At 44.2% G+C, this 27988-nt stretch overlaps 2 protein-coding genes across 5 annotated transcripts in view; both read right to left on the bottom strand.

Moving 5' to 3' along the window:
- Nucleotides 1-36: 36 nt before the first annotated feature.
- Nucleotides 37-24448, bottom strand: adipor2 (adiponectin receptor 2). 3 transcript variants are annotated; one of them, XM_077005327.1, is made up of 8 exons: nucleotides 24289-24448; nucleotides 17522-17794; nucleotides 7087-7236; nucleotides 5402-5573; nucleotides 3895-4081; nucleotides 2998-3185; nucleotides 2709-2902; nucleotides 37-2510 (listed from the first exon to the last, which is right to left on the bottom strand). In XM_077005327.1, the coding sequence occupies exons 2-8, from the start codon at nucleotides 17561-17563 to the stop codon at nucleotides 2382-2384; spliced, it is 1062 nt and encodes a 353-aa protein (XP_076861442.1). In that variant the 5' UTR covers nucleotides 17564-17794; nucleotides 24289-24448; the 3' UTR covers nucleotides 37-2381. The 3 variants fall into 3 exon arrangements, with proteins under 3 accessions (XP_076861442.1, XP_076861444.1, XP_076861443.1); XM_077005329.1 differs by lacking the exon at nucleotides 24289-24448 and adding an exon at nucleotides 23379-23533; XM_077005328.1 differs by lacking the exon at nucleotides 24289-24448 and adding an exon at nucleotides 18834-19068.
- Nucleotides 24449-25710: 1262 nt separating this feature from the next.
- Nucleotides 25711-27988, bottom strand: part of wnt5b (wingless-type MMTV integration site family, member 5b) — a 73976-nt gene continuing 71698 nt past the window's right edge. For both annotated transcript variants that reach the window (XM_077005325.1, XM_077005326.1), the window contains one exon: nucleotides 25711-27840. In XM_077005325.1, coding sequence (XP_076861440.1) covers nucleotides 27382-27840 — 459 coding nt within the window. In that variant the 3' untranslated portion in view covers nucleotides 25711-27381. The remainder of the gene's footprint in view (nucleotides 27841-27988) is intronic.

Raw genomic sequence — 27988 nt, 5'->3', positions numbered from 1 at the left:
ACAGGAAAACAAATTTGAGGAAGATGGACATGAAACTTAGAATTTAAAATCTTTATTAGAACAATACAGCAGATATAAAGGTTCTACCCAGACACCCAGAATTTGTGTGCTTCAACAACAAATAGTATGCACCTCTCACACATTAATAATAAATTAAAGAATAATAGTAATAAACAAGCCTCAATAGGAACTCATGGCATGATGAGTCAAGGCCAAGTGTTGGTAATATGAGGGTGTGGAGCCGTCGACGGTAATAACCCCCTGGTGGAATGAGAGTGGACTGTAGATGACGTCACACGCGTTCTCACGGGTGGGTGTGGTGTGTAGGTCTCACCTGCTGTACTGCACCTGCGTGTGTCGTAGCCTATGCACCAGCTAACCGTCTGCTTTTACCATTTATTCCTGGTGTTGCATCAAAATCACAAGGTAAAAAGTTTTTTTAAGCGATTTTTGCTAAAGAGATGACAGATGATGGAAGAAATTTCCGGAGAAATAAACTGCACTTGTGTGTCAAATTTCTTTTTAGCCACTTAAAAGTTTTTAAAGTTAAATTACAGTTCTACTGTAATAACTTTTGAAAGGTCAATTCATGTCACTACCCCCCAGGACAGTAAACAGATGTACTCTACGTATAACCTATATGTATTCAGCTATTTCTCTTTTATTTAACCAGACATCGACAGTAAATCAAATGTTCTGTCCCGCTAGTCCACATTATGGTAGCTGTGCTATTAGCTGGTGCTTTGCTGTTAAGAGTTCAATGGTGACGCGGTGCTCATGCACCCTGATCCCAGAGTTTCTTAAAGCTCTTCAACACACGTGGAACAGAAGTAGATCGAGGCTACTGCTTATCACGTCCTCGCTTGGCCTTTGACCTCATAAAACATCACATTATCCTGAGTGGGTTGTCCTGTCTCTTTGGGTTTTTGCCGACAGAATCCCACCTGCCCAAAGTCCCCCTGACTTTACTTTGACCAGCCCAGACTGTGGCAAAATATGAGGTCCATTAGCCAACAACACTGCCCATTAATGGCTGTGTAATACATGCCCCACAGGTCTGCTGTGTTTGTGTTAGAGGTGGGCCGTCAGCGAAAGCTGCACTGAAGCAAACAAATAACTGGTCTGTTCCTGAATCGTAGGAGCAAAAAACATCAGGACACAGCCATTCTGAAATTTAATCTCTCAACCAATACAACTCAAGAGATAATAAATAAAAAAGGCATTTAGTAATAAAAGAAACTGCATACTGCAGCTGATGAAAACACACTGAGACGGTGCGTCTGCCTCTAGGCCTGCGTGTTCAGATCCGAATGCCTCAGCAGCCCTTAGTAAAATGGAACTTGTACAAGGTGGATTTTCCATTTTGGTGGAAATCTCTGAGGGAAAGAGACCCTGCCTGTAAAAGAAGACTTGGACTGGCCGTAGACGTGAGAGGCTGAAACGACACCTTAAGGCCTAGGTAGTGGATTCCCACACTGGCTTGTGTTTTTATAGAACCTGCCTGTCTGGCCTGCTGTGTATGGGTCAGTCTTTGCCAGAAACACACCGTCCTACCACTAGCTACTCAGGGACAGAGGTCTTCTTTGATCTAGAGATACAAACCTGTACTAGTCCAGACCTTGTTCTCTTTAGCCGTAATTGCATCAACAGCATATGATCACCTATAAAAGGCTCCCGTGTTTGTGAGAGGTCCACTGCACCCCATTATGCGAAATTCTGGCCCCTGTACACAAAGATATTTATAGTTCAGGCTACACAGCGTCTGAGGGAACAAGGGCGAGACCGCATCACCTCTGCTCTTCAGAGGGGTGACGTCTCCCTCCTCCTGTTTGAAAGGGTGTGATGGACTCACCTTTTATATCATCACTTCACTCTTTTCTCTCAGATCATCAATACTATGATAGTTGTTTATTTATTTTTTGTAATTTTCTCAAGTTTATATAAATCTATATAACCCAAATGTAGAAATCTTATTTACATTAAAAACATTTTTATAACGGTTAAAACAACTTGCATCCTTAACTGGAGAACTTCACAACTTCACCCTCACCCCACTGTCTTTTCTCGAAGGGCAACTGAAACGTGCTCAAACCAAAGTGTTTCTTGCACCTTTACAAATTTAAGAAATAAACTGAGTATTTCAGGATCTATCCGTGCTCAACCCGTGTCCACTGAATTACCTGATGCATTTTATTTGATGCAGATAAAGAGAAGACAGAAAAAAACCCCCAGAAAACCAGAAAGAAATCAAGACCCTTGTCAATCAGTGTTGCCCTCTGTAGTTCAGTGAGGAAGATGTAAGGAGCAAAGTTGTTACTGGCAGCGGTGGCAAGGTTAGCTTTGTCTCCCCCTGGTGGTGGATATCCACCCTGGAGCAGGGCTCACAGGGCGTTGCCCTCCGCGCAGCCTCCGCCAGCCGTGTAACGGAATTCCTGCAGGTTGGACACACCGTGGAAGTGCACGAAGGCCCCCGCCACCACCAGGATGTGGAACAGCTGGTGCGAGTGGAACTGTGGAAGATCCAGAAGAGAAGAGATTTTACACAGGGTCTGACCTAACCACACTAACTGCAGCTGGATGTTATATTCAAACGTATTAGGATCGCCCGTTTATTGGAAGGAAAGCTAACTCCACAGCATAAAGATATAGACGGGCCTGATGTTACCATAAAAGGTCACCAAGGATCACTGGAGTCCGAGCTCACTCACCCAAATGTCACATTTGCCAGGGAAGAACCTCTCGGGGATGCGCGCCGCGTAGAGACACGCCCCCGTGATGTAGAGCACAGCCATCAGGAAGAGCCAGCCCATCTGGCCTATGGTGGTGGCCCTCAGGAAGCCCTCGGAGATCATGAAGTGGAGCGTGGGAACCACCCCGCTCAGCCCCAGCCCCACAAACACACCTGGACAGGTGAAGGACACACGCTTCAGCCACCCAGCGCTCCCTCGGACACGCCGCTGCCAAACGTTAAGGAGTGCGATGGCGACGTGGACTCACCGGCTCGGACGCCCCGGTACTGGGGCGTGGCGAAGAAGTCGCACTGTGACACGGTGATGGCGGCCAAGCCCAGAATGCAGACTACGATCAGGTAGATGAAACACGGCTGGGGGGAGCAGTAGAAAGAGTAGTAGAGCCAGGGCACAAAGCTGCCCATGATGAGGAAGGCGATGCCCGAGTAGTCCAACCTACGGCAACACACACAACCGCCGTTAAGCTCCGCCCTGCACTTCACGACCTGCGTTAAGCTCCACCCTGCGCTTCACGACCTGCGTTAAGCTCCGCCCTGCACTTCACGACCTGCGTTAAGCTCCACCCTGCGCTTCACGACCTGCATTAAGCTCCGCCCTGCACTTCACGACCTGCGTTAAGCTCCGCCCTGCGCTTCACGACCTGCGTTAAGCTCCACCATGTGCCCGGTCTCACGCCTCATAACAGAAATACCGGTTCTCTCAGTTTGATGGACTGATTCACACTCTGGAGTTAGGGGAGCCAAGCTGTGAACAAACCTCCCTTAAACGGGTTGGTGAGTGAACTGAAGCTGTGGTTGGGACTGCCACGTACCCAGTGTCCGTGTGAAGTTGAGAAGAGAACTGTTTGTATACTATACCCATAAGGAACACTACTTTTTGAATTAGATGTTATCATGCTGACGCGTTAGAACAGTCATTCAAGATATCTCCGTTAATGTCAACAATAATACAATCCCATCCTGACACATGTGTGGTCTTTGTACTGTATTCCAAATCCATTCACACTGAATAAAATGCACTGTGTTTTTCAGTAAAACTAGTTTGTTACGTAGACTACCAAGTGCTAATCTTGTCAACAACATGGTCCATTTACACAGAGAACACATGAAAACGTGTGTGCGCGCGTGCATGTGTGCACACTGACTTTGAGAAGACGCGGGAGACGCCCTCGGAGTGGCAGTAGACCGTGTGGAAGAGCCAGGAGAAGGAGAGGCAGAGGATGGCTCCCAGGAAGAACATGCCAATCACCACCTTCTCCTGGAACGGCGCTACGAAGGACATGTTGGGTCTGAACATGTACACTATGCCCAGACACAGAAAGAACAGGCAGCCTACCGACAAACAAGGGAACACAGATTAGTGTGAGAAGCTGTACACCAAACAAACACTGTTGAGCATGGTGGGTGTGTGTGTGTGTGTGTGTGTGTGCAAGTCCATACAGGAAGAGTATTAAGGACAATTCAATATGGTAATAAAAATATATAAAGAATTTACACTATATGTGAAATCGGAGCTAGGGTGATCAACACTGACCATTTTTTAAATAAGGGTTTCCAGTTGTTTAATGTAATTATTACACATGATGAGGTGTGAAATCATTACGTTTTTAATATCTGTATATTTGCATTTGAATATTACTGAAAGATTAACACCTGCTCATTAACACCTGCTCATTCTTTCTTTATGTGACTACATTTAGACCAACAGTCTTGTTTGTAAGATGAAATCTGACCCTGTTTGCACTAGGTCCTTTCATCCATTTTGAGTATTAACAGGTGGGTTCATAGGAGTATAGCAGATGGGGAATATCCTCATAAAAATGCAAGTGTATTTGCATCCAAGACACATTATAAATGTATTTACATCTAATTTCTCAAACCATACTTCAGAATGTGAATGTGGAAACATCAAAGTTGCCATATTCTAATTTAATGTAAACTAAAAGGTTTGAATTCTAAGATCAGCATCAAAGAAAGATATTAAGTGAGCATCACAGAAGTTGATCTAAAGTACACTCGGAGCAATGACTCAGACTAGTAAAGTAGGCCATGACCACTAGATGGCGCCTGTTGATCAAAGTATACAACAAACCTTTGTTGAGCAGGAAATAAGACTAATCCAGCATGGCCGCTTCAGATGCTTTAATAGTTTCATCTGAAGTTATAACAGGTTGGTTGCATAAAAGTTGGTAAAGTTGGGAGCTACAAACGAAGAGTTTGGCTTCAACAAGAAGAAGACATCCACTCATGTCCCCCACACACCCTCTCTGGTATGCAGGGTTTAAAACACACACTCTCACTTAACGGCTGGGCCCCAAATATACTTAAAGCTTCAGATTAATTATGATGTTCCATAATATCATAATATCACCATGACAGCCCATTAGATTCATTACAGGACATATCTTTTGGCGTTTTAACACTGCCTTATATCAGCACAGCTCAGATCATTACACTCTGGAGAGGGTTGTTCCATCAGAAGTGGATTGTTTTACAGCAGATCATACACCTGTTGTAAGGCAAACACTAGCAATAAAGACAGAGAAACAGACTAAACCCTGCCCACAGAACATGCAGCATGGTGAGTGTGCGTGCGCGAGTGAGTGAGTGAGTGTGCGTAAATGAGTGTGCGTGCGTGCACCAGTGCATTACCCAGCAGGTGGGTCCAGATATTGCCCGTCTCCGTGTGGATTCTGAATATGCTCCTGAAACACGCTCTGAAGGACGGCATTGGTGGTCTGTGCCCGTGCAAGAGGAAGTCGTTGTCTTTCAGCCAATCAGGCAGCACGTCGTGAGGAATTACACGCCATCTTCCCTCCCACATCTTGACCAAAGTAAAAAAACAAAAAACAGTATTGAAAAGGTCCCTGTAGTAATTTAAAGATTATAATAATGCCCCATAAGACTGATGACACAATAATTTCTACAGAGACAGGAAATGTGCATTAGTAGGGAAAGACCCAAACAGTCACAGGCAAATACAGATGCTAATGACAGGAACAGCATAGACGCGTTTCTCTGTGCAAGTGAATTTTCACAGCAAAAATAAATAAATGCTACCGTCATACACCAGTAACAGACTGCATAGGGAAATCTTTGGTTATTTTATTAAAACTCCTCCTGATCACAAGGATAGTGTTAAAACAGTCATGTTGTCCTTCAACGTGTTCACTAATCTGAATGCTGTAAGCAGTGTAAACACACCCAGACACCTCAACTTGTTGGCAATAACAGCAGTGGAACGGTTGAAGGTTTAAGGCGCACCCGGTTCCAGTGAACGCGTAAAACCCAACAAACCTGCACGGCGCACTGTGGACTTGTGCCCGCTCACTCACTAGGGTCGACTCTGCATTTCACCATCGTTTGTCATTTGCTTCACTTTTTTGGTCTCGCAACGTCTTGGGTAATGCATGTGGCGTGTGTTGAAATGAGCACGTCCCTACCCTTTGATGTTCACTCTGATGACACATACGAGTTCTTCACAAACGTGAACCGTCAATGCCAGGAAAGAAAAAAATGTATTTGACCAACAATAAATAAGAATGGGGCATTTAATGCAGCGTGTCCATCATCACAGGGCTGACTCTCGACGGCAGCCATTTTAATAGTGGAGCACAAAACAGGACAGGACTGCTGAGTGAGTGTCATCGTCTGGAATAATGTGGGCACAGAAGACCTGTAACTAGCAGTTTTATCAGGAGGAGACAGGAAACGGTCCGACACGCCACTGCACGTCTCGCCATTCTGGCTCTAATGGGGCAATGGCTGAGTGCAGAGTTCAGACGCCGTGGAGAGCGTCTCACTCCAAGAGTCGCTTTCAGCTCAGATCCGCTCTTCTTCCAGACAAGGGGAAGAGAGGAAGAGAGGATGACGAGACGAAGCAGGAAGAAAGGATTGCGAGGGGAAGGAAGAAAACAACAAACAAAAAAAAAAACATAGAAGAAGCTAGAAAGTCAAGTGGCAGCACAGACAGCAAAATGTGTTAACAAACAGGGAAGAGAAGTGAAAGCGAGGCTCCGTTCTCTGACTGTGTGCCTGAAACTGTGAGTTGCACCAGGATCCGTGTTGGCATGACGGTGAAGGTTCTGATGACACCAGTGTGATGTGGTGGAGGTGCAGTTACAGCTGTCTGGCACAGACGGAGCGTTTAGCGTGGGAGGTGGGGGACATCCGTATTCATGAGTGTGCGATTCTGTGGAGACTCAAGAGCTCTCCAGGGTGGCGCATCTGTGTTTATTTATAAATCACACATGTGAGTGGCACACAGAAGCTCGTTCAGACACCAGTGTGTGTGTGTGTGTACTATGAAGTGTGTGTGCCAGTGTCTGGTGACTGACCTTATGTACAAACTCCTCCATCTTCTCCATGGCGTGGTGGGCTTGCAGCAGTGGAGTTATTCCCATGAAGCCTTCATCCGAACCCCTCTCCTCCTCTTCCTCCACCCTCTCCTCTCCTCCATGATGTACTGCTCTTCTAACAGGCACAGTCTGAAACACACACACACACACACACACACACACACACACACACACACAGAGTCAGGACCCCTCTGTCCTTGAGAACAGTGTCAGGCTATAATAAATAAGCCCTCTTCCCCACAAACTTGTCCATCTCAGTATTGTGTGATCATGTCAGGACTGCACATGTCCCACACCCACAGACATTAAATTAGCCAGCACCACTCTAAATGACCTTGCTTATGGGCATTTTCTATCCACACTGTGCATTAGCAGATAGCGTGTTACCACCCTCCACACCAACCCTCCACCTCCCAACAGCACACCATACTAATAACAATCAACACTGAACACAGTGCTGTACATACAGGCGGCCAAACCTGCGCCATCGTCCACACACACACACTCTCACACACTCTCACACACACTCTCACACACACTCTCACACACACTCTCACACACACACACACAGACAATGCCTGAAGAAGTCTGAGTGTGTGTAGAAGGGACGGCTCCCTACCCCTGGACTACAGCATAGTGCCCGTGATATGAACACACTCAATATTCTCAGGAAGGGTTCACATGAATAAATAGTAAGCAGGTTGCATGCAGCAGATCTGGGGCAGAAGATGTTGTCCAGAGCTAATGGACAATGGCACCTCCGCACAGAATAACAGATAATGATAAAGAAGAAGGATGAGAGACAGAGACACACAGAACAGAGAGAGAGACACAGTTGTATAGTAGGACAGGTTAATGCACTATTCAGAAGGCTTGGTCTGTGGGATCTGCTCCACACCAGCAATCAAGTTAATACTAATAAAACTGCGCGCGCACACACACACACACACACACACACACACACACACACACACCCACACACACACACACACAGAATGGCTGAAGAAGTTCCATCTATGACCGAGGCCATGAGCACTGTTGACCTCATGCTGGAAGAGATCACTTACCAGCCCCACAACAAACATCTGACCTACTGCCTAGTAAGAGGGCATCACAAGGGCCAGAGGAGAACAGAGGAGAACGGAGACGAGAGAACAGAAATGGGACAAGGACATCTTGGCCCAGAACCTCTCCATAAAGCCGGTTCAAACGCACTCTTTACGGGAACACTCTTCTCTTCAGCTCCATGGATTGGCAGGGATAATAATAGCCATGACAGGCCAATAGACGGACAAGAACACCCACCACAAACAGCAAAGAAACGTTTCAGTGCTCCTCTTAATGGATTCAAATAGACCCAGTAATGCTGGAACACACAGCCATAAATAGGGTCCCTTGAAGGGATCCCAAAAGTGATCTATGAATAGTTTATTGTGCACAGACAAAGTCTCGTGTCTGTGGATGGATGGAGGGGTCAGGGAGATGAGTCATTATTCATAATGAGGGGTCATGCATGCTGGAAGTCTGGAAGAGGTCACATTTTCCAATTTCAGCCCTTGGGCAGGTTTAATATTTTTTCCATTAGTGACGACGTATAAGGAGTCTTGTACAAATTGCTCTTTAAATGCCAAGAGATAGAGAGTGAAACACAGTGGGCAGCGTTAATAAAACTTCTCAAGTGAGGTACCTGACTCAGCTGAACACGTTTACACGCCTGGGAAACGGGGATACGATTCAGCGCTTACGGGAACACAGCTGATTCAGTTATTAGCTAGTGGGAAACATAAAATACATGAAGTAACGAACACAATTGAACAGTTAGTTTACTTTAAAAACACACCCTTTTCTGCAATTGTCCAACATGACTTTTTAATCTATGGTCACTGGTCACCTTTTAAAACTTATCCACCATGACAGTGGTAGTAAAATGTCTTAACACAATGGTAACGGTGAGAGTGGTTTAATAAAAAAAAAAAAGGCTTCTGTTGAGATGTTTTGTCTCAGGTTTTCCTTCAAAAGGTGAATGAAAGGCTTAATAACTGAAAGGCATTTCAGTAATTTTAGCAAATCTCACATTACATTTTTGTTTGCCACAGGTTGGGCTGGGAACTGTATTCCATCAGCAGGTGAAACGGTTAGAGTATCAGCTCCATGTAGAGTGGGACCTCAACGTTTTTAATTATTATGGATGGGTGTGGCTTTGAACTTTATACAATGAAGAAATAATTATTTGGACAGTAGGGAACACTGTTGGGGCACATGAGGACGGGACTGGGACAAGGACAAGGTACCAAGGGATGGGGAAGGGCCGGTGCTTCTGGTACGGGGTGGAGACACACCTGGGGATGAGGTGGGGACAGTGTGGACGCACCTGGGGATGAGGTGGGGACAGTGTGGACGCACCTGGGGATGAGGTGGGGACAGTGTGGACGCACCTGGGGATGAGGTGGGGACAGTGTGGACGCACCTGGGGATGAGGTGGGGACAGTGTGGACGCACCTGGGGATGAGGTGGGGACAGACTTATGTTTCTGTGCATCTCTCCACACCCCATCTTTTCAAGGTGCGGCCCATAATGCGACGCAGGGCAGCTAAACGCACACAGAACAAATCGAAAACTGATAAGCACAAACAAATCGTGAGCACGGACATCCCTGACTGAACATAGTACTCATTTAAAAACAAAAAAGCAAACCATCCAATCACAAGACACCACATCCCACAAACATTATCACAGGAAATAGATTAAAATCTTAAGTCAATGTTAAGATGGCTGATATGGGAGGGGTTTAAAGAGTGAGCAGTGTAAAGGGACAGCAGCACTCCTACGCTACCACTTTAATAAGTGAGAAGTGCTGACGATTCTGTGTGTATCACTTTACACGTCCATGATCACGTGCGTAGTCTCCTACTACAGGAGTCCCTTCCAAACACAACCGCACGTTTGCCTTCACAGAACATGACGAGGTTAAGTGCACCAAGGAGTCTAGATGAGATTACACAAGGCTTCAAAGTCACGAGAGGAGGAGGAGGATTGAATGTTATTACATGCTCAGTAAACGAATGCAGACTAGGAGCAAACACAATATCCATATAGGTTGCAGTGTACTGCCAAGTAATAATACACAGAGAGGCCATCACACACACACACACACACACACACACACACACACACACACACACACACACACACACACACACACACACACACACACACACACACACACACACACACACACACACACACACACACACACACACACACACCTTGTGTGTCAGGTAAGCTAGCAGAACACCACAGGACGTGTGGTTCTCTACTTGGGGAGCCTTGCTAGTCAGTAAGTGGAGACACCCAGGCTCTCAGAAGAGATTAGGGCTAAATCTATAATACATGACTACCCCATTTCCCATGCCCGACAGCAAAACGGCATTCTGTACGTGTTTGTGCGAGTGTGCGCATTTGTGGACCTAAGTGCCCTGGAGCATGTTTACATGTGCATTAAATATGGCATATCTTTCACTGCAAAGCTATTCTATGGCTTAGTGCTTCAAAGAGAGGTGCTACTATGATGAGCTGATCAAGTATTCAGCATTCCCTCTTGCTCACCGTTGTGGTGCGTGGGTGGGCGCGTGTTTACACACACATGCACAAACAGCTGTGAGATGTGTAGGGACTCCTTGTGCCTTGAAGAGGCAGCAGACAAGCGTTTCATTGGGTGGAGCGGAGTTCCCCACACCAATAACAAGGAGACTACTGTGGACGTATGAAGAGTCCAGAACAAAGACATTTGTGTTCGCATTCATGGAAGGTGTGGGGTACAGATCTCGCGTGATTAGATGTTCTTTAGGCCTTCCCAACACAGGAAAACTACAGAAAAAGGGGGGGGGGGTGTTAATTTCTGGTGCTTTTATAGCCGATGATCTTCGGGTCGAGCAGTTAGGGTTAAGGGTCCTGAGGGTTCAGGACACCAAGGGTGGCAACATAGGGAGTGGTGAGGCTTGATCTGGCAACCTTGTGATTAACCATTACCACTGATCTCTAGAGGTGTGCCAAAAAATCGATTCATATATCAAAAATCGATTCTCATTTACTACAATTCAGAATCAATTTTAAATGTCCCAAAATCTAAGTTGTGGTGAAGTCTCGCGTTACGTAATTACAAAATTACGCGAGACTTTACGCAGCATGTTCTGGGACACACTCATGTGCGGAAAAGTTTCAAAACAAATGGAGGAAAGAGGTATTCAACCTGTCCCGTCTTCATTTAAGGCAAAAATATGGGTTCATTTTGGTTTTTACCGAATGCCAGGGAAGACCGAACTTGACACAATGTAGCTTGTGTGCAAGGCTTGTGTAACGCGGTGAGCACGGGAACGTACACACCGCGTGAAATAATATAGAGAAGGATGGACCCAAGTGCCGGCTCGCAAGAGCAAGACGTTTGACACTTGTCAAATGTATTAGCGAGAGGGAAACGCACACAGCGACCCAGAAATGAACAAACAAAACAACGCGGAAGACTCAACGCGCAAAACAATAGAAACAAAAACCATGAGGGCATGGAGTAAATAAAAAATACAACGCGTGGAAAATAACACTCAACCGCAGAGAGACCGGAGAAAGAAGCAAAATAACTAACTAAAAAACAACGCGGATAAATGCAACGCGAAAACGAACTGGCAAAAAATGCCGCAGCAAAATAAAACCCTTCCCAAAAATAAAGGCAAAACAGATAGGAAGAAATACAGGATTGGGAAAACTTGAGATGAGTCAGGAAGCGAGGCAGGAGATAGATACTCGAATAAGTAAAGAGAAAGCATAACAGAGAGAGGTGGTGAGACACCATTAAACGAGAAGCAACCACAGAGAAAGCAGGGACCTGGCTGTGTACGGTTACGCCGGTTTAGTCTGGGACTGACTCAGGTGCCTCTAGCAACGGCTGGGGGAACTGCATCCAAGCCAGCCCTGAGAGCTTGCAAAATGAAGCTAAAGAATTTTGGTAACACAACAAAAAGCATTTTATTTTACCAAAGCACATTATTTTTGTTAATTAAAAACCAAATTTAAAAGGGGCCTACTGTATAAAAACATAATGATTATAAAATAAAAGTAGTATAAAATAAGCTAAAGAGTTTTCAGCATCGCGGGTAGTGTGGTCACCCCAATCCGCAGCTTATTAAAGCCAGAGAAGGTCAACATGTTGGTTTTTTTGGCCAGAAACATTGACATGTAAACCTGTTGGAATAGGCTACACAATGTCGGCCCTCTTAACATTTTAAGTTATTACAGTTTAGCGCATTTCGGGAAGTCATGGTTTCTGTTTTATATTTTTCTTGCTCTTATTATATTTTCATTCATTATTCTTTCCTTCGTTTGTTGTTCTGCTGTGATATAGTGAAATCCATGATGATTTATTTTAAAGCTTTTTCAAAAAAAGGTAAATGCCATAGCCATTCATAAGCTGTCGTTTCGTTTTGTTTTTTTTTACAACTTTTAAATTGACCTTCGTGTCAATTTTATTTTGTAGCCTTTGCACTGCAAAATTAATGTTTTCACTGAAGTTGAACGTCATACTTCGGTTGACAATGAACAAGTTTCCCTTTAAACATGAAATGTTTAAAATTAAAGAAGACAAGCTATAACCTAGATATAAAGAATAATATCCTAATAATAATAATAATAATAGAATAATAATAATTAATATAATGATATGCCAATTAGGCATATTTTCAGCAGTAGGGTATTTTAATTTCCATATACCTGATTTTATCATTTTCTGTACAATCCCTGCAAAAGTTTTAGGTGAAGGAGACCGAAAGGTCAGTGCATGTTTGTGGAAAAACAAAAAAGTGGGCGTGGCATCGCGATAGCTACCATCCATTATTATGGTGGGTCATAAATGACCACAACCCTACTTTGAACCACATTTACTAAGAAAACGCATCTCATGCATACACTCCTGTATATAAAAGCATCACAAGCACACCAGGACAGCCAGACAGTAAACAAATGTGCTTGTTTGACAACATAGGAAAAACATAATCTATTATAATTTAGCAAATATATACATACACAAAAACAAAAAAGGGAACGATTTGGGTATTGCTCTGATGCATATCTGTTTACTGGCATCTGTTTACTGAGTGATAAACAGTGACAGTCACTCTGTTGCGTTCACTACTTCAGTATGACTCTCTCGAGCCACCTGTTCTGCTGAGAGACGTCCCCACCAACCAGACGCCGTGCCATCATCTCAGCAGATCTGTTGACTTTCATATCATCCTTTTCATAAACCAATAAGACAAGAGAACACATGCGGCACAATGATGTAGTCCAAATGGCATCACGAAAACAGCTCTAAAAACATTACGTTCTTGGGGACTCTAGGGTAATGTGGAATACTGGGTAATGTGGTTTTTAAGCGCAGGCAAATACATAATGGCTAGGAGCCAATCAGCTTAGGGATCAGAAGCACTGGGATGATTCTTAAAGATCTGTGACTGATAGGGGTTCGAGAAATGTGATTATTGGGTGCAAATGTGATTTTTATGACACTTCCTTAGCCAGCTTCCTTCCAAAAGAGATACCAAAGACAACAGATGTTTATAGATTTTCCTCTTGCACTGCCAAAGCACTTTCACCATGTGCTACATGGTACCAACAAGTCACTCCTGGAAACTACACACTACTGAATATTGCATTATCCGAAAAAAATAAATAAACAGCTCAGCCATTTACACAAAGAAATACCTTGCAATGTTTCTTAATAAACATACTTAAAAATAACATGGAATATATTTTATCTAACCACTTGGAGATTTTAAGAGTTTACCAAGGAATAAACATCCACTTAATCTCAATGTATATGACAGACATAAGGAAAGAATTTAAGAAAACACTCGTTAAGAGAGACTCGTTATAGAAAACTCTCGTTAAGAGAGACTACTCCAGGGTACATATTTTGGGAACGGTGAGTGTTCAATTACAATGAACACAGCCCTATCCACTTCCATTCCTGGAGGGTGCATTCTGTTTCTGGCACCGGGACGCCATGCCAGCTGGACTTTTAAGGGCACACGCTTCACGTCTGCGTCACACAGTCCATCTAGAAGGCCCCGAGGCTGCTTGCTGCTCAATACAAATCAACATAACTGCTCCACTGGCTGCCAGGAGCAAACATTTTTTTTTATCACATCGATAAATTAACCACCTCTATTCTCTTTGTCTGACAGCTGTAGCTCATGTAATTTAAACATTTTACAGCTCTCCTTACAGGGATTTGTCCTGAGGCTGTTAATCTATTCCCCTTATTTCTCATTCTAGCTTATGTGTTTCCATCAGTCACTGCTAGCTGTATCCACTCCATGACATTAGCAGTTCCTTATCACAGTTCTTCAGCATACAGTCACACTAACGTTAGATAGTGGTGAAGGTCACAGTTCACCAGACATGTTGGTAACCTCCGTCATTCAATGGAGAAAAACCCAAGTTATGTACACGTACTAAAGATTAAACCTCCATGTCACAAGGTGAAATAGCTTTAAACAGGGCCTCTGCAAAGTACTGTGAGTCTTACAGCCGGCCAAAAAAAACAGTACAAACAGTTAGAGATTTCAAAAGCTGTACGGGTTCACATTTATCTTATCAAATAAGATAAACATGATTTAAAATAAGATAAGATAAACATGATATGAGATAACAGACCACAGGTGAAAGTCGGGCAGGTTTATCCACCAAGAGTGTCACACAAATGCACACGCCTCTGTATTTTGCCCTCTACAGTTATGTTCATATAAATACACACAAACTAATCACCACCATGTGAGTGTTTCAAAAATAAGGACTCCAGTAACACATTTTTCTTCAGCCCACAGGGAGTCCTTAGGTAGTACCCGAGGAAGGAAGCAGGTATTTAAAACTAAAGTGGCCCTTAGCTCCTAGCACAATCTCAGTGGGGATCTCTCCTGCACACAGCATCTCTGACGGCTACCTGTTCTACTGCACAGATTCTTATACAACTGGTTTCCTTGCCAGGAAACGTCTTGCTTGTAAGAAAGAATCCCACCCTCTCTGGTTCAAAGCCTTATGACACCGGACAGACACTTTCACCTAAGCTTTCCTTCACCTTCCATATTTTCTTTTCTCCTTTCAAACGAGTCAGATGTTCCACATTACAGCAAGAACATGTTCTTGTGCAACATTTCCGTGACCCTTGTACAGAATAACCCTTGTACAGCAAGGCCACAACTTGTGACTCGCACATACTTTGTCCATCTCCCTCTCTGCCTCCTTCACACCCACTTGCACAATTTTAATACTTAAAAAAGGAACAAAACACTAGGCTAATTCTTAAAACTAGCTCAAGCTACAACTCCCTCTGAAAATTAAGTATTCTTGAAGAGCAGAGGCCAAGAAAGGCACTGGGAAGGACAGTGGGAACAGTGGAAATATTGGGAAGGTTTTAATAAAAACTGCAGAGTTAGAGGTTTAAAGCCAAGACAATCAGTACAGGAACTCCAGCGACTGTGTACATATGTGTATGTGTAGCAGAGTAAGATAACAAATGACTCTGTGTGTGTGTGTGTGTGTGTGTGTGTCTTCAGTGCCATCCAAATCAGAGGGCACTATAAGACCTCAGGCATGTGCCTCATTCATCCGTACGTTACAATTATGGTGTGGTCTCCTCTTCAGTAAGAAAAGGGAGCCATAGGCAGTCTGTTGTTAATCCCAACATGCAATGCTAAAGTCCACCCTGCCAACAGATACATACTTTCTTCTATACACCAACATGTGCCTGTAAACTCCCGCTCAAAGTAAAGGGGAAACGGTCACATAGAACCACGTATTTATGAGAACCACTGCTTTCAGAATTAATGGATGGCACTTTTTAGACTTTTTAGACCACAGGAACTTTGACCACATTTGTCTGTGTGGTGAGATCACCAGTAAAAGGTGTTGTCAGAAAGCATTACACTGTTTTTTAAACTGGTAAAATGAGTCATTGAGGTCTGGGTTTGTATCACATGTGTTCAGCATGATCCAAGGCAGAGAGGAACAGAAAGAAGGAGAGATGAAAGCAATATCTCTTATTGTTCCTTTCCAAACCAATCAGAGAGAGAGAGAAAGAGAGGGAGAGAGAGAGAGAGAGAGAGAGAGAGAGAGAGGGGGGGGGGTGAGGAGATAGGGTAGACGGATAGATACATGGGCAGACAGAAACAGTGTGAATGAGTGTGTAAGTGTTGTGTAGTGGAACATAGTGAGGTTTTCCCCCCTCACTCAGAATTAAGATCTTTACATTTTTGGTAACTCTCCCACAGAGCGTTCACTTACATAGACTAGCGGCTGCAAAAACAGTGATGCCACAAGTGATACAGATCAGAGTCTGTAGGTCTGACATGAGGTACATGTTGACTGAATTTGCACCATGATAATATCATATCGCTTTACTCTGGAGACTCTATACTCATACCAAAAAGATTCACTTCAGACAAAACCTGTATGACCCATTCAGCAACATATCCCAGCTAGGAGGCTCAGACAAACAGACAAAACCAGCTTCCCAACATGCTGAACCGAGAATGACATGGTCGTCCTTGGGTACTGAGAAAGTACGTGTACACTTGCTATACAAGTGTAACTTCACAGATCATGTCAGGGTTTTGTGTGGTTCCTAGTTAGCTGCACATATTAGTTTTCCTCCGTGAGGAGATTCGTATAATTGTCAATTATGATCTTGAACAGCTTCAAAACAAGTCTTGCCTTTCTCTGAAATCTCGGTGCAGTGCAAGAGGGGAACTGAAAGAGAGGAACTCGAAACAGTGGCCCCCCCATAACACCTGTGCTGGGCCTTCAGGACTGACCATGCATGTCCACCCCAGTCAGCATCTGTTACTGAACACGGGGGCATGCTAAATGTTTCATCAGCCTTCTCATATTGCTGAGGATGAGTCTGCACCCAGACAAGCAGCAGGCTCAGGTGAGTTTTACACCTGCACCGCTGTGAGCGCAGCCTCCCCGGGCCATTTGTTCCAACTCAATTAACGTACATGCAAAAAAAAAATATCTGTGATTAGTGCCTTCATCAAACTGGAGATCTGCATCAGAGGATATAACTAGGAGTGGTCACTGAGGAAACTTTCACAATATGAAAAGATAAGAATCCTTCATTAGTTGATGTGACTGACTGTTAACATTAATTATTTTAATTGACGAACTCGTATTGCACATTTTACAACACATAATATAGAAAGAAACATTTTGACAAAATCAGTAATGTAACACTGATGTCAATGCCCAGCAAGCAATAGGCCTACTAATCAAGTGATACGTTCTACACTACCTACCAGCCATACTGGCCGTTAACACATGGGCATGTTTGTCTGAGATCGAGTGCGGTGCCCTGTGGAGTGCTCACCCCATTGTGTTGAGGGCTGTCAGAGGTCGTGCCTGGGCTCATGGCGTCCTGGCAGTCTGGGGAGGAGGCGTGGTCACAGGCACTGTGGGCGTCGCCGACTCTGTGTCTCAGGACAAACGCTGGGCGTTTGCCCTCCCTCTGCTCCTCGCCCTCCAGGGTGCCTCCTGGAGCTGCCCCCCCGCGTCCTCGTAACGCTGCTCCGCACTGGATTGGTTCAGACACAACAACTCCAAACGGGCGGGTCCAGCCACAAGGCCTGGTGCACCGTTGAGCCTGAGAAAGACAAGGGATGAAAATATCAACAAACTATTATGGAACGCGTCCACAATGTTATTTAAAGGAGCTATTAACGTTCCAACAATTAAAACCCTGTAATTACAGTGATTGTTCTCAACGATCCAGTGGCAATTATGGACATTAGGCCCACACTAACTGGAGCTGGTGGGCATGTACCTCTGCTCTGGAGCTAATTAGAAATGAATGAGGAGCAAACTTCAAGCAATAGAATACTTCTCAATCAAGACACCTCATCACACAGAGCGAAATCCAACATGCAAGGCTAAGAACAAACCTGACCGGTACATCAGGTCTCACGCCATGCACTGCAATCTGACAGACTTTCTCTAAAACACCAATAAGCTTTAAAGAGACAGACAGACAGAGAGAGACAGTGAGAGAGAGAGAGAGAGAGAGGGGGGGGGGGGATCCTGCCTTTCTAGCTGCAACTCTGAGGTTTTGAAAGACATGTATGAGAGCTACTATAACCCAGTCCTCTTTTTCTTATTCTTAGGCACTGAATCACCATTTCTGACACCACACAGCAAACTCTGGATAAGGAAATCACACTGACAAAGACATGATGAAACCAAATGCCTCTGGGATGAGCTGTGAACAGCACAACAGCCCAAATGAGATGTTGATACTGTCAGACAGGACAGACAGGACTGCTCTCAGGACACAAACATGCAGATAAATGCTAACCAGATGAGCTAAGCAACCTGTTTGGTCTAATACATTCATAGATTTCTTCACCCTTTGAATGTTAAGCTGCTGATTCAATGTAAACAAACAAAAAAGCACAACACAAATGAACTTGAAACACAGAATGGACGCAGAGTTCAAACTATCAACAACAAAAAACAATAATTCCATAAACAACTTGTTTTTAGTACCATGGTACATTTGTATGGGATCAGTCCAGCCTAAATACAGACCGACTATTACATGAACAACAAAACATTCTACAGAGAACATGATTCATACTACGTCTCAGGCTGTTTAGCACTTGTCCGCCATGTTGAATTCTGCTCACCCCAACCTCGTGTTATGTCGCTGACTCCATGACTTTCAATGGGGCACACGAGATGAAGCCTCTTCAAAACTAGAGCGCTAATAAAGTGGTTAAGACTCCAGATGAACAGGAGGTGAACAAATGAACTTTCAGTTAACCGCTTCCTTCCACAAGGAAAAAAACCCCGGAATTGACTGCTTAGCCACATCTATAGTCTTGGCTGAGCACATGGTCAATGAAGTCCTCTGAAGCACATCATCTTGCTCTTGTACCCCGAGCAGTCTTTCATTTGAGCCCAGAGGCTGGAGAGGAAGGATTGTGGGAAGTCAACACAGGCACAGCTGCAGGACTCTGGTGCCGTACATCTGCTCATACGCACTCAAGAAATCTCAATGGAAATCAAAGAACAGATAACAGCTGTGTTCTCAAAAAAATAAATAAATGAACAAATCCATTAAATGAAGCCCCACCCCACCCATTATGTCATTATCTTTGTAATTTGGTAGGGCTGTACTGAATTGGAAGTACATCGTGATGATGTGTGAATCCCTTGGCAATACGGTTGCACTAACATGTCTGCATTGATATATTAGATTTAGTGGACATTTAAAACTTTTTCCACAACACATGTAAATGTACAGTGTCAAGGCTGTCTGTCCTCAAGCTCCAGTCCATGCCAAGCAAGATGGACCCTGTCCATCTGCAAACATTCCCCACCTATCTGCTGATTTAGAGCTATAAAAAGAGGAGAGTGTTTATGTCCGAGACTGATCCAAGCATTAGATAGAGTCTCTGAGAAGTGACATCAGTTCACAGAGAGGAAATCGCTTGACAATTATTGCAGTTTGGAACACCAGCCAAGCCAAGACCGAGATGCACGAGGAGTGTAAATAAACCGATGAGCCACCATTACCTGGTATAACTTGTTTTTTTTATGCACAAGACAGATCCATACAGGTACACAAACTACATGGATGTGAACAGGTGGGCCCTCTGTTTCTTGTGGGAAGTGGGAACGGTACTGCTCATTAAATGTGCATATAAACATAGCTCTCTGTCACGGCAGGGAGGGGACTATAAAGGGTCTGGAAAAGGATCTTCAGTTTTCAGCCAACAATTTGCATATTCATGGATTGCATCATACTCACACTCACTCCCTCTCTCTCTCTATCTCCCTCTCTCTCTCTCAAAAGGTCCACCCGTTATATGAGCATTCAGTTACAGGCTGAAGCACATGTGTTGTCATGCCAATACCCTCTAACCCCATTCCTCAAAGGTCACTGACCACAGGACCAGCATTGACTGGGACACAGCCACGTTGTGCACCACGACGCCCATGTGATGTGATGGTGATGAAACGTGGTCCTGCTCTACTAGCAAGTACGTGTAGAGTATGTGAGAGTCATGTAAGGTGTGGGGAGCCTTCAACAGAACATTAAAGGGAATCGCAGTGATTTGACAAAGTGCAGTACATGTGACCATGCTTAGCACGTCCAGAAGGGCAGAAATATCACGCATGTGACTGGTGTGACTGGTGCCAGCAGGCGAGATTGCGTCTGACTGCATAAACATTAGGTCCAATCATCTGACTTTTCTGTTGGGGGGGGGGGGGGGGGGGGGAGTCACACATACAAAACAAAAACAAATAAAAAACATGGGCAAGTGTAAACAAAAGCAGATCTTCTGAAAGCCGTGCTGGGTGCGTATTCTATGTGACTGAAGCGTGTGACCCTGAGGCGGGCCGCTGTGGCCAGGCCCTACAGGCGGGCCGCTGTGACCAGGCCCTACAGGCGGGCCGCTGTGACCAGGCCCTACAGGCGGGCCGCTGTGACCAGGCCCTACATGCGGGCTGCTGTGACTAACACTGCTGCACCGACAGGGTCGGCAAGAACAGCAGGTCCTCTGTAAGACAATAGAGAATGAAGCTTAAACGGCACACAAATTAAAATGAGCTCGAGCGGTGTTGCACAAGACCGCGACTGCACCAATCGGACTACTCCCATAGAACTACAACACTGTTCTGCAAGATGTGCCTTCTCCAACACATACGGTCTCCATCGCCACTTGCCACTGCACAGTAAGCAGTGATGTGCTAGGATAAACAGGTTAGCAGAGTAACGAGTGAAGATCTTTGTGGCTGGTCACACCATTGTCGGGAAGAACAGTAAAATCCACAGTGCAGACACGAATGGAGAAGTACTGGTGAAAACAACAACACGGAAACTAGTGTCTGTGAGCGTGTCAAGTAAAGGGAGGTACTAACAAACAGGGAAACTGTGCTTAGATGAAAATATCCAAGAAATCTCACTCCACAAACGCAAAATGAGAGTGAAATTGTTTTCATCCTTGCTTCCTGGACTTTCTGCAATTATAGTAAGAACTTTTGTACAACCACTTACGCAAATGTCACCACAGCATGTTCAATTGAAGGGATAATGGGTGTGCAACTCTCAAATGACTGACTAAAATATCCATGATTTGGATAAAAACAGCACTCCCTCATTTCCTGCACACATTAGTGTGTGTGACAGGCACACAATTTTATGCCATTCCATTAATTACATGACTCACTGCAATCGTGCATGCTGAAATTTCAGGTTTAATAAATTGATTTGCACTTGAGCAATCTAAATAACAAAAGTCATTGATATTACCTAGTACATAGACTAAACCAATTTAAACAACAAAACAATCTAAATAACAATCTAAATAACAAAAGTCACTGATATTACCTAGTACATAGACTAAACCAATTTTTTCATTAAGAGTACAATATTCACCTTCTGCTATTTTACATACACATACTGACTAACTACCTGAAAAACATTTGGATTCGAGAACCTTGCATTTAATCTAATCAACATCAAATACATGTATGGTAGCTACACAAAAAAAAATAAAAATAAAAAATAAATGCCACATGGAGGTTAATTTGTCCTTCACTCCAGGAGAGCCACTGTCTAGCAAGACTGACATATGCTCCATTTGGCCTGACGCACACCCAGCACACGTATGCCACCACACAGCCAAGGACAAAACCAGACCTTTACTTGCATGACTAATTTCCAATAACGTAGTGAGGAAACTGCTGGCGTAATCAGAAACTGATGTAAGCCAATGGACCACCAAACAGCTCCCCCCTTACACAACAACCCACACAGCACGGGGCACACTAGAGTAAATCTCTTTGACAGTGCCGTGACATTTTATTGGATTACAAGAGGTGAGGCATTGAACTGTGAGCCGATCAAATGATCTTTGGCAATAAACATACGACACAGAGATCATGCATCTGCCATTCTGTGTTCTCTGCTGAGCTTAAAAGAACACATACTGTGATGAAACTGACAATCTATCTAATAAGACCAACGGGGGGGGGGGGGGGGGGGTAGAACCAATCTACACCCAGATTCTGATTTGCATCAGTCTGTCTATCCATCACCCATCATTCTCTCTCTCTCTGAACAATTATTACATATATTATATCAATTATAGGATATATCAAATACATACATCACAGTATAAAATGGCCATAACGTTGTTCCCAAGTGTCTGCAATGCAATTCTCTCATTCAGTAAAAAGAATCGTTAACAAAACGCTTGTACAGTATTTTGCTTCGTTCTAGAGAGCCTATCCTGCTGCTACATTTCATGCAGGCGACATTTTATCTCTGGGTAAACACAAGCTAAAGAGGGAGCACACAATACACTTGAACCTGGCACAGAAAGCTTGTCCAATTACGAGAACATGCGAGTGCAAATGTTCTTTTACAAGATTGGTAAGCACAAGGAAAAAAACTACATGAAACTATCCTGAAACTGGTCTAATATACTTAGCTAGGCGACCCACAATCAGGCCTTGTTAAACATCTGTTTTATTTATAATATTAACGAGACACTGGTTGCATGTATCATGGCATAAGAAATCAATTACTAATGCTCTCAGCAATAAAATACAATACTACACTGATAGAGTGCACAGCGAATCAACACTGGAATAAATGCAGCACTGACTGGGTTATCTGAGGTGCCTCGATGTTTGAATGTATAGAGCTGTACTGCCCTACCATAATTACTGTTCATTTTACAATGGCAAGCCTGGTATTTATTTCTTAACAGCAGATTAGCTGCTGAGAGCCCATCTGATAACACAGAAAATCTTCAAAAGAACTGTGCTGTTTTGAAGTGGTCACAAATAAATGTGCATTAAAGAAAACTTTAATCACAAGTTGTATTTCAGGGTAAACAAGTTCTGTATGATTCAGTTTAACATCTTGATAATTACAGTGCGGTGACAGATTAATTTATTAACATGTCAGCTTCTCCGTTTTATTAGTAGTTAAATTATGGGTCGGTTGAAAATCATTCAACCGAAAATCACCATTATTATACGACTCCGAAATCCTAATAAAATGCCCAGTTACATAAAACCCAACGGGCTTTTGAACAACAACAAGTCAGCCTGCCAGGTTTCTGACAGTGAACCTAGCTGGGTCCGCAGCTAGCTGGTCCAGACAAAAACACACTATTTTGGCAGCTATAACTAAATAAAATACCCAATATTACCGGTTAGTCCCAGGGCGTGTAAGGCACACACCAAGTGTCCAACACAGGGGTGACAGCTCGGCTAACAGGACCAGCGTGTCCCCGCCGTCCCTGTGCTGCCGACCGCAGACACAGCACAAAGCAGACAAAGAGCAGACGTGTTTCACCACATAGCCCGTATTAACGCGTGGGGACCCGGGCTGTCTCAACGGCTCACCCAGGACACTCAGAAAAGCTCCCAAGTTGAACAAAAACACTCTTTAACGGTCTCAGTTAGCCGTTAGCTCGGCTGTCATTTCACACGGGCGCGGGTTTGTTTACAAGGCGAGCGGCTTGGCTGTAGCTCCCGACACCGGGGGGGCTGCTGGCGGGCTCGGCCACCGTGTTCACGAACACCTCGGCGAACACGGACCAGAACCGAACAACCGTTCTGGTGTCAGACTCCTCACCGGGCTACGCGGTTTATAAGGGCCCGCAGGACTCCGACAGAGCCAACCTAACTAACGCAGGCACGTTACCCGGGCTGACTGCGTCCCCACACGGCTGACTGATAAACACAAACAGGGGTCCCTGCTCGCTGTCATGGAGGGGGGAAAGGGGACCGCGAGAACAGACGGGTGGTCTAAACTTGTGTTGTCGGTTGTCTTTGTCTCCTGTTGTAACGCAGCTGGCGTCAACTGCCTGTACGGCGTCACTGACAGCCGAGGATGAAGCTAGCCAGCTAAGCTAAGCTAAGCTAACCCACCAAGTTTAACCAGAAAGGCCAGTGAGTGAGCTAGCTAGCCAACTACCTCATCCACCTCATCTATCTGTCCGTCTCCAGTGTTTCAGCGGCCGAAAAGTAGCCCGCGCCGACCGCCTTGGATAAACTGTCGCCTGAGTATACGCAGTAACAACGGACATATTTACGTTGAGACGGCGCAACTTTTACCTCACAGCTGACGGGACGACGGCGACCTTCCGAGTCGAAGTTGCCGGACGCGTACGGATTTTGACGCGCGTGCGTGTCCTCGCGCGCATCCCGCTCGCGCTTTCGACTGACTCGTCCCGGCCAGCTGGATTTCTAAGGTATCGTGGCGTTGTTTGTGACGCCCCTCGCGTGAGAGTCCCAAACCCAATCAGAACGCATCACAGATAACAGGTAGCCTGAAAGCAAGGCATTATGGGTTGTGTAGTTCAGGTACTTTTTAAAAATCACTCACGGCAAATATAACCTATGAATTAATGTAACCTACACGACACATTTGTTTCTGTCATTGCAGGACTATGTTCATCATCAAAATGAGTTTTATAAGAATAAGCAAGTATTTTATAATAGGCTACAAGCAAAAATAATTGCTTAAAAATATTTTGTTCATTTGAACTCACAAGCTATTTAGGAGTAGATTTGTATCTTGACGTTACATATAACTTGCCAATTAGTGTGGTACTCGCAAAGGTGAGGGGTAATAACATTTATCTAACAACATATCTAACCAGTTATAAGCAGATATTTTTAGACCGCTTGTTCACTGGAAACCCTAAACACCTTCCCTTGAATTATTATTATTACCTGATACACACCAAACATTAGTGGAATGCTCCCAGTCCAAAGTTGGATATATTCTGCAGATCATTGATGTTTGAGGTTGTTAACTATAAATAGAAAATGGAGTATCAGCTTGCTACACAGCTAACAAGTTCTTCAGAGGTCTCTGTTTCACAAGGCAACACCTGTGAAACGGTTTAGGTCATCCCAACAAAGAACAGGGTGTGACCAGTTCACTCAGATTAAAAATTTCATTTGAATTGTGTGCTTGGATAGGACAGAGTTCTTTAAAGGGGTACTGTGAGTGAAGTGATTTCAGTGAGGTTACCGGTGCAGTTGTTCCAGTAATTAACATACAGTATTCATGCAAACCTACAGCAATCCTCAGCATTTTTAGACATGGTGCATTTCATCAGTGGTTTCATTTGCAATTACATTTCAGGTGTATATTCAGGTGTATCTACAGATCTTCCAAAGCTTTGGAAATCATGAAATTTCAGTCAAGAACAGGCAAAAATAATTAATCAAAAAGAAGAATTGTTCATGGGAGCCCATTTTATCTGAGGCCTATACTCACCAGTTTTCCGATCTTCAATCAAGGTGTGACGGCAGGAGAATGCAACAACAACAAAGGGAGTGGAACTCCAGTACCATTACTACATGTTGTATATAAGTACACAGCAGGAATCATGTTTCTCAGAGTGGAACTCCAGTACCATTACTACATGTTGTATATAAGTACACAGCAGGAATCATGTTTCTCAGAGACGGAAAGCTGCACTCAGTAGGATCATTCGAGGATATTCATTTATAATGCAATACAGGCTATTTATGATTAGATACTGGGTGAATATTGAGGACCCAATGGTGCAAATAATTCTTGGCTCTTGTGTATAAACACTTGAGAACATATATGTGAACTTGTGTAATAATCAATAATCAATATTAATTAGACTACTATGGTTTCAATGTACTCAAAACTGCCGCATCATAACGCATAACATAACTGAGTACTGACGTTGTCTTTACAGCAAAATACAGTAAGTCATGGTGACGTAGCACATGATCAATAATCACTATTCATATTTTTAATATTACTGGTTTGAATGATGGCAAACAAAAATACACAAGTATATGGTCAACAACTAATTTACAATAATGTGTAAATTCATAGAAACTGTAATCATGTCAAAGTGTAATTTGTATACATAGACTTCTATTTACACAGTTCATTGATAGAATTGACAAAGGCTATTTTTTAAAATCTTTCTTGGAGCTCTGGCAATGGGAGGAATTGGCAGCAATAATTAATTTGGCCTCTGCTAAAATAAACCAGTAAAACCCTCTGTATCAAAAAATAGTATTCAGATACATATGATGTATAACATAACAAGCAATTAATAAAATAGAATCTCAACCACTATTATTTGACTACATTTTTTTTGCAGTCCTTATAATGTCATGTTCTTTGTTCTTCTCGTCAAAGTCACCAAAGTTCCTTCTCGTCACCAGACTCAAATTCATTATTCATTCGAGGCCCTGAAGAAAACAAAGAGCTTAAAACATGTAGTAGTGAGTGAATCTAAGAGCTGGCGTCCATCACATCACTAGCCCAGTGGCTGTTTTAGACAGGAAAAGATCACTGTTACCCTCTTAAATTCTTTCGACCTTTCCCTAATACACTTGAAAAAGCAAGTCTACTGGCAGGATTATTTATTTTTCATATAACCAGGCAGCTCCTTTGTTACAATCTCAATGGCTCTCTTAGACAGGTTTCTCAGTCAAAAGATTTTCAATGAATCCAAGCATCTGGGAGGCAGTGTAGGATAAATACGTAATGCCACAGGGCAGTGTTTTGACAGCTTGGACCTTGAGTGGCACAGCAACACAGATTTGACAGACCAACATGTCATCCTCACACATCCTCTGTTCCAAAGTCCATCACGCTCACGCTCACTGCCTTGACGCGAGGATTCTAAGAGCTCTACTACAGGAGAGGCGGAGCAGGTGGGCGGGACAGGATGAAGTGGGCGGGACAGTAGCAGGTGGGCGGAACAGGAGCAGGTGGGCCTTTGTGCGCAGATAAAGTGATAAGGCTGAGAGCTCGTCTCCTGTTTCTGAAGAAAGAACTGTAGCTCCGCATCACGCCTCGTCCGCCTTTTATACCGCTCATCAAAACAGCCGAGCATTCTGGGAATGCCAGCAGAGGAAGGAGAACAACCAAACACATCAACTAAATCTTCTAATATTTCCTTTCCCGGCATGATTTGTTTGCTTCTTGAGCGTCAACAAATGCCATTAAATTACCACCCACCACACTTTTATACGCAGATACTTCAAATTTATTTATATATTTATACATATATAGATTTTATCACTGGTTTATTATATTTCGTCCAGTCTTTCGGAGTCCAGGAGAGTCCTGCCCACTCGCCCCACCTGCTGACTGCTCAGTGCGTCCCCGTGGCCCGAGGGGCCGGCGTGCGCGCTAGCGTGCTACTTGCAGACGAACTGGTCCACCAGCGAGGTGCAGCGCTTGCACTTGACGTAGCAGCACCAGTGGAACTTGCAGTGGCATCGCTCGTGTTTGTAGGTCTTGAACTGGTCGTAGCCGCGGCCGCAGCACATGAGCTCGCAGCCGTCCATTCCCTCCGAGGTCTTGTTGCACAGGCGGCCCTGCGTGCCCAGGGAGCCCGTGGTCTCGTTGCGCAGGCAGTAGTCCGGGCTGGGGTCGATGTACACCAGGTCCTCCGTGGTGGGCGCGTTGAAGCGGTTGTTCACCTGCTCCAGTTTGCCCCGACGGTTGATGCGCATGGCGGCCGCGCTGTCGTACTTCTCCTTCAGGAACTCGCCCACGCGCCGGAAGTCGGCCAGCTGCAGCCAGCACGTCTTCAGACTACAGGACCCAGAAACCCCGTGACACTTGCACGCCACGTTGGCCAGGTTGTACACCGCCTGCAGACACAGACACAAGAATTCAGACCGCTCAATGACATTCTTCACACAACTACTGTAAAAGATCTTTGACAATTGCAACCAAAAAAGTTGTAATCTTTAAATGTCAAAAAAGCAATATTGCTTATTGTGCTAAATTTGCCACTTT

Source organism: Brachyhypopomus gauderio, chromosome 5 (assembly GCF_052324685.1).
Source record: "Brachyhypopomus gauderio isolate BG-103 chromosome 5, BGAUD_0.2, whole genome shotgun sequence".
Classification (NCBI taxonomy): domain Eukaryota; kingdom Metazoa; phylum Chordata; class Actinopteri; order Gymnotiformes; family Hypopomidae; genus Brachyhypopomus; species Brachyhypopomus gauderio.
This window is presented reverse-complemented; position numbering and strand designations above follow the sequence as displayed.